This window comes from Ambystoma mexicanum, chromosome 9, assembly GCF_040938575.1.
Source record: "Ambystoma mexicanum isolate Mex_15411 chromosome 9, UKY_AmexF1_1, whole genome shotgun sequence".
NCBI lineage: Eukaryota > Metazoa > Chordata > Amphibia > Caudata > Ambystomatidae > Ambystoma > Ambystoma mexicanum.
Window position 1 is genome coordinate 126277216 of NC_090931.1, and position 15240 is coordinate 126292455.

The 15240-nt window shown below is 48.4% G+C and overlaps 1 protein-coding gene across 1 annotated transcript in view; it reads right to left on the minus strand.

The window, feature by feature from the left end:
• Window positions 1–15240, minus strand: part of TEX12 (testis expressed 12) — a 427517-nt gene that overhangs the window by 279774 nt on the left and 132503 nt on the right. Inside the window, exon 3 of the mRNA XM_069617299.1 lies at window positions 1586–1654. Within this exon, the coding sequence (XP_069473400.1) occupies window positions 1586–1654 (69 nt within the window). The remainder of the gene's footprint in view (window positions 1–1585; window positions 1655–15240) is intronic.

The following is a 15240-nucleotide window of genomic DNA, read 5'->3' on the forward strand; positions in this document are numbered from 1 at the left end:
AGACCACCTCAAGAATACCTCCAATCGTGGCCCCACTTTATCTCAGCCTCGGCCAGATCGAGCCTGCCATTGTGGTAGTCTTGCGTATTACGCTCCTAGGACCCATCTTGTCCGCATGCTCCGCTGTCTTCACTCCTTTCCCAACGAGACCAGGAGCATCGCAGACGCTGTCTTTGTGCAATCCTTTGCCTAGGCTTTCCTCCCCGCAGCAGATGGGAATGTGGGACTGCTTTTATTTCATTTTGAGGGGCACAGGAGTTGCCGATGCTCACGGGCACATGGACCTTAACGCAGAAGCAGCTTCATGCTTCCCCGCTCGACCACACCACCAGATGTCCTGTTTTGAAATATTCACTTTTTTCTCTACCTCTTGTCCCACTGTTGAAAATACCCCTAATAAACCTTTGAAGCTTTTACCATGTTGGTCTGTCTCGTATTTATCCTACTCAACTTCATGACAGTTTGTAAACACATGTTTTCACTTTTAAAATGTAGTCGTGGGTAATTCACTATAATTACTCAAATTCACCCTAGTTAATCAAATTGTGTTGCCAGCCTGGTGGAAGAAGCTTTGAGGCTTTGTCGGATATTACTCAACCGCTGCAGCGAACAGTTCTCGAGTCTAGCTTGCAGGTACATGTGCACCAAAAGAACCCAGAGCCAGCGGCTCTTTCCACAGTCAATAGCGGGGAAAAAGGCAAACAGTGCCCTTCAGACCAGGAGACAAGGAGAAGCCTACGACCAGAGATCTTCAGACTAAGAGACAAGAAAAAAGTGATAGGGGCACTGGAAACGACCAGAAATACGAGTGACTGCATATTGATCTTTTGTCTGTTGAGGAGAATCCGATTAAGATTTCAATGGTTCTACTTGAGGAGAAGCTATGCTATTGTTTTAGGAGATTTACTTTTTTCACTACCTCTTTTGGCCCAGCTTTGTAAATACCTCACATAAACCTTTGATTAAATTTACATTTTGGTCTCTCTCTTGTGTTGGTCCTACCCTACTTCCTGACAGTGTACAAACACTAAAATGCACTTTGTTTCCCTTTTTAAATTAATTACTGTGCAATTCACTACAGTTACTTACATAGCACCTACATTCCCAGTAGTAATGTTTAAAAGTGCCAAGATGTGTGCAGGTCAGTGATGCATTTATATCACTAATACCAGACATGGAAAAAAGACTCCTGTCCACCATGGAGGAATTAACTGACACAAAGGCTAGCCACAACCTGCAAAACCATGAACATTGTCTAACCATGAAATAAGTGCTCATGGAGAAATATGGCAGTGCAGCCAAATGGAATCAAGAAGCTACTTGAGCCTCCGATATGCCAGCCATACAAACTATACTTTGGCAGCATTAGATTTTGTTCACCCTAGAGCGCAAACAAAAACGAGCCAAAAACTAAACATGAAGAAAACAAATAAACCAACTAATACATTGGAAATACATATTTTAAATGATAAAAGGTGGCTTTGGCCCTGCTCATATGCAGACATTTAACTATTCATGAATAAGGATGAAGATCGAATAATAGAGATCTTCAAAAGTCATGCAGCTTGCAATCACTTTTTCTTACCTCTAGTTCCTTTTTGCGCTTAGGACCTTTATTTTCAAGGGTTTTCATTGCTAAACTTGGCATTTTCACCTGAAAATAAATATGATTAAGCACTGTAAAAGTTCACATTAATGGCTATTTCGGTTACATATTAAACAATAATTTATTTATTTGAATGTCATTATTTGTTATTGCAAATGATAATGTCCACATTGTTGACTTTCGTCCATGTAGTCTGCCCATTTCCTTCCCCAGAGTAATACTCTAGAATAACTTGATCTCTTCAGCCTTGAACTGCTCCTGGGTGTCTGAGGCTGGAGACCCAAGCTACTCCTCACTGATGAGGCCCAACAAGGCCGAAACATGTTTGGGGATGTTTGTGGTCTCGTGCAGAACAGATGTGACCAAGCAGTTCAGGATGGACTGCCCCTTTTGGGGTGGGACCAAGCCTGATTTCCATCTGGTCTTTCCCCTTTTGTAATGGCTTGGCAGGCGAAGAACGATGGTTTGGAGGGTTGCCCAGAGCAATGCCAGAGGTTAGGATTAATTCCAAACCTTTCAGCCTTTTGTTTTGCGGGTGTCTGGGGATCATCAGTAAAGAATGTGGATTTGAGTATAATAAAGTTAATTCACAAGTGTGATTCTCAACGCTATGGTTATGATTGCCCCTGCAAAGCTTGAAGCTTGTCAGATTGTGACAAACTGGAGGGCTGATTGGGCAGTCATCCTAGTAATAATAATATTAATAATAATAATGTATTGTATAGTGTTATTGTGCCATTTGTGTTGGCCTTGGTGCATGTGACTCTATAAGAGAAGAGGGGCTTGTTGGTGGCGTAGCGGGAGAGTCAGATTTGAAACTTGTGTGTCACAGTTGGCCGCGAAGATACCATTAAGGAAGTTAGTGACTCACCAGGAATGTAATAAGGATCCTGGTCCGTACTGACGTGCCCTCGGTTCTGTATTTCGAATCTTTAGAAGTAAAAGAGACCTTCCAAATGATCTACCTTACTAGCTGATAGCACCCAAAAACTAGAGGAGTGAATCACTGGAAAGGGCTAGGCATCCTCAATACACGGGAAGACCAGTCGGAGAGCAGTGATCGCTTCTCAAGGAGACTTTTTTCCATCCCTTGTCTTCTCCTGGGAAGGAAAATGGACCAAACTCAATGTATAGTACAATCAGACCATTTCACCACCACCCCTCCTTGTAACCCATAAGCAACAAGTACCCATAATGTGTTCCCTTACCGTAATGAGGAACCAGCAGGTCCTAGATCATCCAGAAAGAAGTCTGGGACAAAACGAGTAAGGGAAGGGAAGGTTAGCTAGGAGCTTGTACCCATACGTCACGAGGGACGCACTAGAGTTGAGTTGGTGCACTGAATAGTCCCCTGGAAAGCGTCCTGTGAGTCTAGTGCATGTGTCTTTGGAAGTATGCCAATGGAATGAATTCAGGGTCAAAAACTGATAGCTCACTGTAGTATAGGTGAAAGCAGGACCCAGCATTGGAATAGAGGCTCCAAATGCAGCACTTTGAGCAAATGCGCACTGCAGAAGGAATTGTTAGCACGCGCACTGAATAGAAAGAGATTGGGATGAGGTGTGCTGTAGCAGGAGTCAATGTATCGGCGAGGCACAGTCCTTATAGCAGAGTAGTCAGAAAACCAGAAATACAGGAGGTAACGTAATGCGGGCTAAGAATCATGGTTCCTTAACACAAACCGTAGTCCGGAAGCAGGGTAGTCAAACAGCAGTTGTTAATGCTGTGGGAGTGGAAAAAGTGGTTCTTTTCACAATACTGTAGCCTGGAAGCAGGGTATTCAAATAGCAGTTGCTAATGCTGTGGGAGCGGGAAAAGCAGCTCTTTTCACAATACCGTAGTCTGAAAACCGGGTAAGTCAAACAGCAGACGTAATGCAGAGGGAGATGTAAAGACAGATCCTTTAAACAGACCGGAGTCGATATTACCAGGTTATCAGATTGCAGACTAAATGTCGTAGGCACAGCAACAAATGCTGAATTCTGGTCAGGAATTCCAATGGAAACAATGTTGCGATGCGGAACGCAGAAGAGTAGCCGGAGCTTCAAAGATTGGAATGCTAATCAGAAGCACCAGGCGCCCGCCGTCACAATGTTTAAATAACATATTGAAAAGCATTCAGATCAGGGGATACAGGTGTTCACCTCACGTGACAGGGAGCGCCACGTCCCAGAAACACCCTCCGTCTCCATCGAAATCTCCCTGTGAGCTTCCAGTGTGAATAAAACGGTCTAGCTGACGTTCTGCGGGCAAACTGCTGCTTATGACGCAAGTCTGTAAGCAGCCTCCTTTCCTTGGAACTCACAGAGCTATCAGCGGACGTAGGAGCAGGGACAGGCATGACAGTACCATCCCCCAAAGGCCCCCCCACCTCCTAAAAGCATGAAAACGGTGAAGCAAAGTAGGAGCATGGATGCAAGACACAGGTTCCCAGGTCGGGACCTCCGGACCATAACCCTTCCAGTCAATGAGTTTAACGGTTTACCAGACCGCAAGCTCATGTCCAGGACCGCATTGACTTCGTACTCATCGGAACCACGGACAGAGCTTGAGAGAGGGCGGACTGACAAGCGAGCCGAGGACACACACAGCTTAATAAGGGACACATGAAATACCGGAGGGACCCGCCAGCGAGCCGGAAGTTGCATGCAAACAGTCACCGGATTGACAATCCCAGAGACAACATACGGATCAACAAACCGCGGACTCAGGGACTTCTTACCCAGGATTCTTAGCTTCTTGGTGGACAACCACACCTTCATGCCAACCCGATAAATCGGAGCAGGGGACTGCAGGCATCCGTATAACGTTTGGAGCATTCCTGCGCTTGACGCAGTTGTGTTCTGATCTTATGTTGTAGCGAAATAAGATCCCGAGAACAGGTCACGGCAGCCAGGTTGTTAGAGGTTAACAGTGGGCTCAGAGGAATGGACCTGGGGTGCTGACAGTACAAGGCAAAGAACAGAGAAATGCCAAAACAGGTATGCAGGGAGTTGTTGTAGGCGAATTCCGCCAAGGGCAAAACAGATGGCCAAGTGGACGGATATCAATGCAAACATAGGCAACAGAGGTATTGTTCCATCGTACAGTTTGTATGCTCCGTTTGGCCGTCCGTCTGTGGATGATAAGAACTAGAGAGTCTGTCATCAATGATATGATATGATATGATATGGCATTTGTAACGCGCCTATACACAAGTGTTTCAAGGCGCGACGAGGCGGGGGGGGGAACAAGGGTAAGACAGACAACGATCCTACTAGGCCAGGTGTCATTCAGATCGCGCAAGTGCAGGGGTGGGGGGAAGGGAAAAGTGCAAGGGGAAGGGGACGGGGGGGAAGTGCAGTACAAGGTAAGTAGCGTAAAAAATAATAAATAAGGCCAGCTGGTGGCAAGTGCAAGGTAGATGCAGAACAAGTGCTGGGAAGGGGGGGCTGTAAGGATACAGTGACAGTCCCGCAGTGCAGGGGGGTGCCAGGGAGGCAGTGCAAGTGGAGAGTGGCTGGGCCCTGGACCGAGGTCACTGAGAGTGGCCCAGTTGCAGATTCAGAGCAGATTCAGTGAAGAATTAAAGCTGTTCAGCAGGGGAGAGGGAGAGAGAAAGCAGAAGCAAAGAAGAAGGTTTTGAGGTGCTTCCGGAACCGGAGGTGGTTCTCCTCAAGTTTCAGGGAGGCAGGAAGGCTGTTCCAGAGGGAGGCCCCTGCTGCAGAGAGAGATCTACCCCCAGCTCGTTGCTTCGAGAAGCGGCTGACCCTGAGGGAGTTGGAGACGGATGAGCGAAGGGCTCAGGAAGGAAGATATTTAGGAAGAGAGAGTTGAAGGTATTTGGGCCCCAGGCCCCAGAAGGCCTTGTGGACAATGCAGAGGGTTTTGAACTTAATCCTCGCAGCCACTGGGAGCCAGTGTAGAGATTTCAGTCCTGGAGAGATACCGTCCCTGGGCTTGAGGCCAAGGACAAGTCTCGCAGTTCTGTTCTGGATGAGTTGCAGAGGGTGGAGAGTGGAGGCATGCAGATTAAGATAGAGGCTGTTACAGTAGTCCAGCTTTGAGAGAACCAGGGCTCGGGAGACAGTGAGCTTCTGGGGGAAGGAGAGGAAGGGAAGAATACCTCTGAGGAGGTGCAGCTGGTAGTGTGACTTCTTAGAGACGTCTGATATATGAGGAGAGAAGGAGAGTGTGGAGTCGAAGATGACCCCGAGGTTTTTCGCCTTGCAGGTAGGAGCAGGAAGGGGGCCAAGGGAGGCCGGCCAGAGAGCTGCAGGGAAGGAGGGAGTGGGTGTGCCGATAAGTAGAATCTCAGTCTTATTGGCATTAAGGCAAAGGTCATTGGCGGCACACCATTCCTGGATAGCAGACAGACAGTCAGAGATGAGGGAAGGAGAGGAGGAGGCCGAGGGTAGCCTGAAAATGAGCTGGGTATCGTCCGCATAGCACTGGAAGTTGGGGCAGAGAGCGGCAATGAGAAAAGCAGAACTAAGTGCTCTACAGAAGTCGGAAGTGAACATCGATCCCCTGTCCGTGATGATGACAGAGGGCAGACCAAAAAACTGGAATACCTACCGCATAAATAGATCAGGAAGAACCGGTGCAGTGGGAATCCCGGTACACGACACAAACATGGCCATCTTGGTAAAGTAATCTACTATTGACCAAATGGTATCAAAACCGTGATCTATGGGCAGTTCAATGACGAAATCCATTGAAACCATATGCCACGGCTTGTGAGGCAATGGAAGCGGACGCAGGCGCCCCATGGGCTTCCGAGGAGTGGATTTACACTGGCCGCAGACAAAGCAAGACCTAACGTAATCCACCACATCGCGAGTCATGGATGGCCACCACCACCCCCTGCGAAGCAGTTCAAGCTTCTTTTTCTGACAAGGGTGTGCTGCGACCAAAGAATCATGGCCTGACTTCACTGCCCTGAGACGGATCTCTTCAGTCGGAAGGAACAACACTCCTTGAATACAGGGCAGTCCATTGACCAAGTCGAGGTTGTTGGACACTGTGCTATCCAATCTTGTAGCTCCTTTTTGAGTGACGTCCTTGAAGTACAGCTGCAGACTACAACATGGTCCGATAGAACATTGATATGTTCTGAGCGAATCAGGGGTGTACCCGAGTCCATATGAGACAACGCGTCTGCCTTAGCAATATGACGCGCAGGCCTATACGTGATTTGGAAACTGAACTGCGCAAAAAACGCATGCCACCGGGCTTGACGTGCCATCAAACATTTCATTGTTTTGAAGGCCTGTAGATTGCGATGATCCGAATACACCACCACTGGGTGTTTGGCTCCCAAAAGGTGATGCCGCCATTCTGTGATGGCGTCTTGAATAGCAAGAAGCTCCCTCTCGGTGACGGTATAGTTCTGTTCATATGGTGATAATTTATGCAAAAGGTACGCCACCGGATGCACCTCTTTGGCGTCACGACACTTCTGAGACAGGATGGCCCCACTGCAATGCTGGAGGCGTCTGCTTCCACCAAAAACTGTAAATTGGAATCAGGATGTTGAAGGATGGGTGCAGTGGTAAAGGATTTCTTCAGGAAAGCAAAAGCCGACTGAGCAGCGGTGTTCCAAGTATAATGGTACCTTGGTACTGGTCAAAGCCGTGAGAGGAGCCACCACGGATGAGAAAGAACGGATCAAACGTTGATAAAAATTGGCAAAGCCCAAGAATAATTGAAGTGCTTTGGTGGTAGCGGGCGTTGGCCAATCCAGGATGGCTTTTACCTTGGAGCGGTTCATCCGTACCCCATGGTTGGTTATGTCATCACCCAAAAATTCAACTTCTTGTGAGTTAAAGACACATTTCTCTGATTGAACGTACAAGTGTTTTTCGCGCAGCCTGTGCAGAACCGTTGAAACATGAATGATATGTTGTTGATATGAGGGAGAGTAGATCAGTAAGTAGTTTAGGTAAATGATTATGTACTGATCCAGGATGTCACTAAATATATAATTCATGAAGAATTGGAAGGTTGCAGGAGCATTACAAAGCCCGAACAGCATTACGAGGCATTCAAAAAGGCTGTACCGTGTTTTAAATGCCGTCTTCCATTCGTCACCTTGTCGAATGCAAACCAGATTGTAGGCTCCGCGGAGATCCAACTTAGTAAAAACTGCAGAGGACCCCAACTGATCCAGGAGGACCGAGATCAAGGGTAATAGATATTGGTTCTTTACTGTTATGGAGTTAAGGGCCCTATAATCAATATAAGGTTGCAGGTCCCCTTCCTTCTTGGGGAGGAAGATTAAAGGCGACGCTGCAGAAGAACGAGAAGGACGGATGAAACACAGTTGCAAGGCTTTGTTGATATACTGTTTAAGGACAAGGTCCTCTTGTTGTGTCAGGGAATAGACCCGGCCGGTAGGTTTTTTTGGCTCCAGAGATAAGCTCAATGGGGCATCCGTACGGCCTGCGCGCAAGGAGTTGTTCTGCCATTCCCTTGTCAAATACATTCGCGAAGGAAGCGTATTCCGTAGGTACTGAGATGTTGTTGCTTGATACAGAGCCAACAGCAGGAGCCAGGTCTATGAAAGCCATGCATGGAGATTTCCAGGTTACCTCTTGGTTTTGAAAACAATGGTCGTTGCAGTAAGACGAAGGAAACTGTATGTGTCGATTCACCCATTCGATAACAGGATTGTGCAGGATCAGCTACGCCAATCCCAGGATCACTTTATACTGAGGAGCGTCAATGATATTGAATGCCACTTCCTCAGTGTGTCCTTAATGTGTGACCATGCGTAAAGGAATAGTTTCTTCTGTAACCATGCCTGAGGTAAGGGCTGTAACATCTACTGCGCTTGCAGTTACGGGTTTTCCTTTGCCATTAGAGGGATCTTGTTTTAGCATAGTTGATATCCATGTAATTGTTAGTCGCCACTGAATCAATGACAGCTTTAGATTGCTCGGTTTTAGCAGAAAAAATGCAAGGCCACGGGCACCACAATGAATGAAAAGGTGGTGGAAACAAGGGAGTCAGAACTCAAACCTGGCAATGGGACCCCTACTAATGCCAGGCTCTGGCGTTTCTCTGCCTTTTTGAGGGTTTTTTGGGGCAAGCCACCCAATAGATGTTCAGAGAAACCGCAATACATATATAAATAGTTTTTCCTGCAGTTCTCTCTCTCAGCAGTTGACAAATGCCCCCTAACGACACTGATATGCATGGGTTCAGATTCAGAGGATGCAGGAACCAGATTATCGGACCGTGAGACAGGCTGAGGGAAAGGTTTCTTTTCACCCTTCCTTGCAGACCTACGTATGTCTATCTGAAGAGCCAGGTCCACTAAATCGCCAAAAGCCACGGGGACGTCTGGAACGGTGGAAAGGGTATCCTTCAGTTCCTCAGATAGTCCTTTATAAAACACTGTGGATTTATTGACCTCAGGCCAGTCAGTCTCAGCTGCTAATTGGTTAAATGTGGCCAAGTTTGCCAATAAGGGGGGGCGTGGCTAAGAGGCCATGAGCTAAGAGGCAGACTTTGAGAGCTCCCATCCGACTCCGATCCGTGCCATAATAGGTCGATATGTAAAGTGCCAGCAACTGAAACTGAAGTTACGGCCCTCGGAATGTGCTGGGTCCATGCAGGGTGGAAATCGGGGAAAACGGGGACTACCGTAAGTAGATAGGCGCATGAAGATGGGAGACTGGCACCCCAGTGCATGAAAAGATGGCACTGGGGATGAACCCGGACGAACTGGAAATGTGCAGACGGGCCCCCGTGAACTAGGAGGTGAGCGGAATGGAAGAATAAGCAAGCACAGCCAGATGTGCACAGAATAGAAGACATCTCTGATACATTGTAACAGCTAATGGACGCTTCCCAAGCAATGAAACTAACATGGGTGACGGACGGGAGTGCTAGATACAAAGTAGCCCGTGTAATGGTGTAAAATGAAAGCGGACGACAGCAGATGGCGGGAGGCGCACGGGGCACTGCAGGGAATGGAAATCAAACAAGCCTGTACTATTGATTGGCCCTGCGGCTAGAGCCGGAGGATTAAGGACCCCAGTCCATAACAGGATGAGTGGTGGAACCAAGATGGCGTTCAGCCAATACTAAGACAATAAGTCTGCGGAGGCCTGGGGGAGAGCCACTTCCCCTAGATTGGAACGCTACAAGGGGAGTCCGCTGTACACACGGATGCCGTGCCATAATACAAGATCAAGGGGTCAGGGCAAACAGTGTCAGAGGGGCATGTTAAACGAAAAGCACAGAGAAGAGGTCGGAAGCCTGTGACAGCGTAGCAGCCTGTAGACGCTGGTCACGCATGAAAGAGTGGGAAACAGTGTACCGAACGAAAGGACGAGATTCACAGTAGCTCACGAGTGACGGATGGTGTGTGGGGCATAACATGACACCAGTTTAGGAGGATCTCCCCCGCAATTGGAACTGGATGACCAGACACCCCATCCAAAACAGGGCGTGTGGATGACACAAGATGGCACTCGCCCAAACATAGAACAAGGAGCCTGATGATTTCCAAGGATAAAAGCTGCACTCTACATGCTGTGGCTCAGTAAAGGTTGCCGGACGGACACACAAGCGCCTTGAGAGAAAGGAGGGGGAATAATGCAGTTAATACATATTGAACTGGACTGGGGGAGATACAATATACGAAATTGAGTGACACAGTGACCCCGGTGAGAGGAATGAGACGCCTGTCCCGTGGGCGAATGTATGAAAAGAATATCTCCCCCCATAGGTGTTGAGGCACAAGTGGCCCCCACAGAAGGGTGACGGCCAAAGTGGGGCGCCCCGAGACACCACCAGCTGAACCCACCAGAAGCAGACCCCTTGGGGGGCACAGACAACAGCCCAGTGGCAGAGGACCCCCCCCCCCCAGGACTCGGGTGCCCTGTAGCCGTTTGCAACACAGTATAAATTGGGGAAGGAAAATCGGTACCTAAAGATTATCAAGACTGGCCCCCACTAGGGAGCATAAAGGAATTTGCGAGAGCCACCTGAAGAGAGCATGCATGGAGAGTAATGAGGAGCTGACCACCAAAGAATTCAGACAATAGCAAAACTGACAAATAGAACCCTGTTCGAGCAACTGGGAGAGAGCTAAGGAGAAGCTGAGGACCAGTATCAGACCGGGTTGAACCTAACACCTGACACACAGCCCAGATACCTGAGAGGCCCAACACTAAAGAGCAGGACCTAGGGAGCCTGAGAATGAACATGGCAACCAAAGGAGGCAAACCAAAAGGAAAGCAGGCAACGATGGAGGAGTTCAAAAAATCGTCGCCAACAGGAGTAGCAGTGAGGCCCAAGAAACTGGAACACAGGGGGAGACAACACATGTGCGGAATGATCAATAGATCCTAGATGCCATAGCAGAACTAAAGACATCGTGGGAAAGTAAGATAGACACTGTCATTGCGGACCTGAGAACTTTGCTTGAACAAAAAATGTATGCTGTTAGCATAAACGTTAATCTGTTACGGCAGGATGTTAGAAAGCTTGCGGAGCTCACAAGCGGGCTGGAAGTTGATGTGAAAACTAACACGAACACCAGCGCTGCGAACACCAAGGAAGTTGCAATCCTGCAGCAATGAGTACATAACCTGGAAAATAGAGCCGAGGAAGCAGAAGGGTGGGCACAAAGAAATAACATTTGCATTGTAGGACTCCCAGAAGGAGAAGAAGGCTCAGACCCGACTAATTACATGGAGAACATGTTGCTGCAGGAGATAGGTGGTGGAGTACTCACTCAAGGATTTACAGTAGAGAGGGCGCACAGGGCCCAAACCAGGCGGCCGCGCCTAGGAAATCCTCCCAGACCACTAATAGCAAAGATATTAAACTATAAAGATAGAGAGAAGATCCTGGAGCAATTCCGGAGAGAAGGGACTGTGTGCAGGAGAACGGCCACCGTCACGGCTTACCCGGACTGCACCTTCCTGGTTCAACAACAGCGTTTGAGCTACGTGTCTATCAAGAGGAGGGTACGCGAAGCCAGATACAAATATATGATGCTCTACCCAGCAAAGCTGAAAGTGTTACACAACGGGAAAGCATACTTTTTTGACACCCTTGAGGAAGTGACGGCATGGCTAGATGCACGGAACTGCCCCACTGGAGCAGAGGACCAGACGGAAAACGAGGAGAAATAAATGAAGATTCCGCAGAGAAGTAATATTACCTGTGTGAAGGGGAGTAAATGTTCAGTTGACATGGACTACGGACTAGATTATAATTTGGAATGTGGGGAGCCCTAAGGTGAATTTTATATGGTCAAAGCCTATGTCAGAAATGAGAAGGGAGTTATCGGAGGAGTGCGCTAGCAACCCCAGTAGGTAGCTTAGTTGAGACACCACTAGGGCGGTATTCCCCCACTGAGCTCTGAGAATCGGCTAGGTCCGAGAAAGGAACTAGATGCAGGAAGGGGAGTTGGGGTGTGTGCGGGGGGAGGTGGAAGGGTGGTGTGGAGTTACGGGAGGGGTAGAGCCTACAATCACAAGCCAATTGTTAAAAAAAGGAGGTGGGAGAGGAGTCGGGAGGAGAAGCAAATGGTTGATAGGGGAGACCTGATGTCATGATGCCTACCTCCAAGGAGCCAGGTCCGACCCAGCAACCCCAGAGGCAGGCATCATTTCCCCCAGGGGAGTGCCAGCGGGCCCAAGCTGGGGCCCTTTGGACGCAGTCCTGGCGCCTTAGGCGCCAGGGTCATGTTGGACCTCTGTCCTGGCGCCTTAGGCGCCAGGCTCATAAAGCTAGACATGTGTTCAAGTGTTTTAATGTGCACTTACCTGATGCAGACCATGCTGCCACATCCAGGCCCTCTTGAGGCCTGAATAGGAACTACTTAACCTGTGGGACTACTTTCCACCCGGGTGTGGTCGGGGAAGGATACATACCTGATCGGAGGAAGGATGCACACTTGGAACTTCTTCCAAAGCTATTTAAACCACACCGATCAGCAACTCACGCTTCGCGTTGTTCTGCTCCTCGCAGCTGGATGCTCACCGTGTCAGCTCCTGCATCTGGACTTCAGCCACGCCTGTCAGCATCCTGGGTCACCTGCAAAGGGAGACAAGAGACCTACCAGCTAATCTGAACCACGGAGACATCACCGACGATCGTGAAAGGGAAGACATCATTTTTAAAAGCATTTCGTTGCGATCGCTGCAGCGCTGCATTTCACTCACCTTTCCTGGGTTCCTCCATCTTCAACAGCGATCATCCGGATACACAGCCACTTCCCAGAGCCTAGAGAAAAAGACAAGAATAAGAGGTGAGAGAAGGAAGGGAATAGGAAAAGCTCAGTTTCCTTCTAAGACTTACCTGTTGGGTCATTCCCATTTCATTTCGGGTCTTGCTGCTTCCAAGCATTTTCCGGACCCCGGCCCCTATGGGGAAAAAAGACAAAGACATTAGATGAGCGAATTCAAAAACATTACCGGAGCGCTCATCTAGGACTTACCAGATCTTTACTGGAACTGCACGTTTCACTTCGGGTCGGCGCCATATCTCCGGCATTCCGAACCCCGGCCCCTAGGGGAAAAGACATCAACATTAGCGCTTTTTTGCAATAAGTCTCCAAAGGAATCTTCATTCATCACCTGAAAAAAGACAATGAACATTATTATTTAAAGCTTGAACTTTTGAACTTGCAACAGAACTTTTACAGCGCCTTACCAGTATAATCAAGCTTACCTGAACTCCCATCCAACCTCAATCCAGTGAAGTAACTGGGTTCAACGCGCCCCTGCGTCAGACTCAGAAGCAGGATGGAGAGCTCGTCCTTTCAGACCCTAAGGTGATACTTCACGGGGAATCGTGCAAGGGTATCGTGGAGGGTTGGAAGAGAGTGGGAGGCTTGAGCATAACTCAGTCAGTAGGTAATACTCCCTTTTCACGCACAGGGGTATATTCCTACGAGCCGGAGAAGCCAGAGTAGAGGGCCCTTCCTGTCCATCTTCAGAGTCCTGCGCTTCACCATTGAAGAAGCATCAGCACTCGAAGCCAGACCTGCGCCTCCGTGGGAACCAGGTGAGCGTTACAGAACGCGAAGACTACCCACAATTTCCCACTCGGGCGCTATGGAGACTTCCGAGACAGATCAGCTGGCCCAGCTTTTGGGGGAATTACGGGCAGAAGTGCACTCAGCCCGCCAGGAGACTAACACTCTCAAAAGAGAACTGATCCTATCCAAGGAAATAACTGATGACCTGGCCAAAAGGTTATTGCAGGCCCAGGCAGGGCACACTCCTTTACCTAATTCCGGAGGTACTTCCACATCAATGATATGAATAACCCGGTACAAATCAATCTACCTGGACACATGCCTTTGGCCCCGCCTGAACGTTTTGCGGGGGATCCCAAGAAATATGCCGTCTTTATGAACCAATGTCATTTACACTTTCTATGCAGACCCGGGGCCTTCCCTAACGACCAGACCAAGGTAGCCTTTATACTATCTTACCTCAGTGCTAGTGCTGCCGATTGGTCTATTCCATTGGTAAATCAGGATGATCCCATTCTCCAGAATTTTCAGGGCTTCCAGGCCAGCATGGAAAGATTGTTCGCTCGACACTCTCAAGGACAGGCCCTTGATAACGAACTGCTATCCTTACGACAAGGTAATCAGGATCTCCTGTCCTACGTTGCCACCTTTAATAGACTGGTTGTGGAAACTGGATGGCCAGAAAACAAAAGGATCATATTGTTTCATCGAGGCCTGCGCGGAGAGCTTAAGGATGTTCTAGCTCAGATAGTAGATCCACCCCATGTCTGCGCAGACTACATAGACTTGGTGGTTCAACTTGATCACAGACTTCAAAATAGAAAAGCAGATCGGTTCAAGTATGAAAACCGAGCACTGATCAAAACCCACGCTACCTCCAAGAGTACCGACGTATCTGAACCTATGCAAATCGGTGGTGTTAAAGGACCATTAACGCAGAAAGAACGAGAGAGAAGGCGGCAAATGCAACTTTGTCTGTATTGCGGGACTTCCGGTCACTTTCTTCGAAATTGTCCAGTTAAACCACTTAAGAAGGTGGTTGGAGCTACTGATAACGAATTAGTGAAACCTGATTCGGGAAACGACCTAGCCCGGCAAGCGTAGGGGTCCGCTTGCCGAGCTTGAAAACTAACTCTTTGACCTCGCATTTCGTCATGCCAATGGTGCTCGTGGACCCAAAACAGCCTCAGCAGTTGCATGCTATAAAAGCATACATCGACAGTGGAGCTATTGGAAATTACATAGACCGTGAATTGGCTTCCAGGATTAAGCTTCCTCTCCGCCCGAGAGTAACCCAAGATGTCATTACTACAGTAGATGGAACCGAAATAGCCTCAGGGCCTGTAACGCATTCCACTGTTGAAGTGACACTGGTGGGTCAGGATGGACATCAGGAAGCAATCGTGTTTGATGTGATCAAGGCCCCACAATTTCAAGTAATTCTTGGAATTCCTTGGTTAGAAACACATAATCCCAGAATTGACTGGCGAGCAAAGAAGATAAGTTTTCCTGATTGTGAACCAACTTGTTATCCAAGAAATCCAGCTATGGGTCTAGCCACAGCAACTTCCACCCCTGTACAGCTACCGTCTGAATACCAAGAATTCCAAGACGTTTTTCAGAAAGAACAGGCTAACACGTTGCCTCC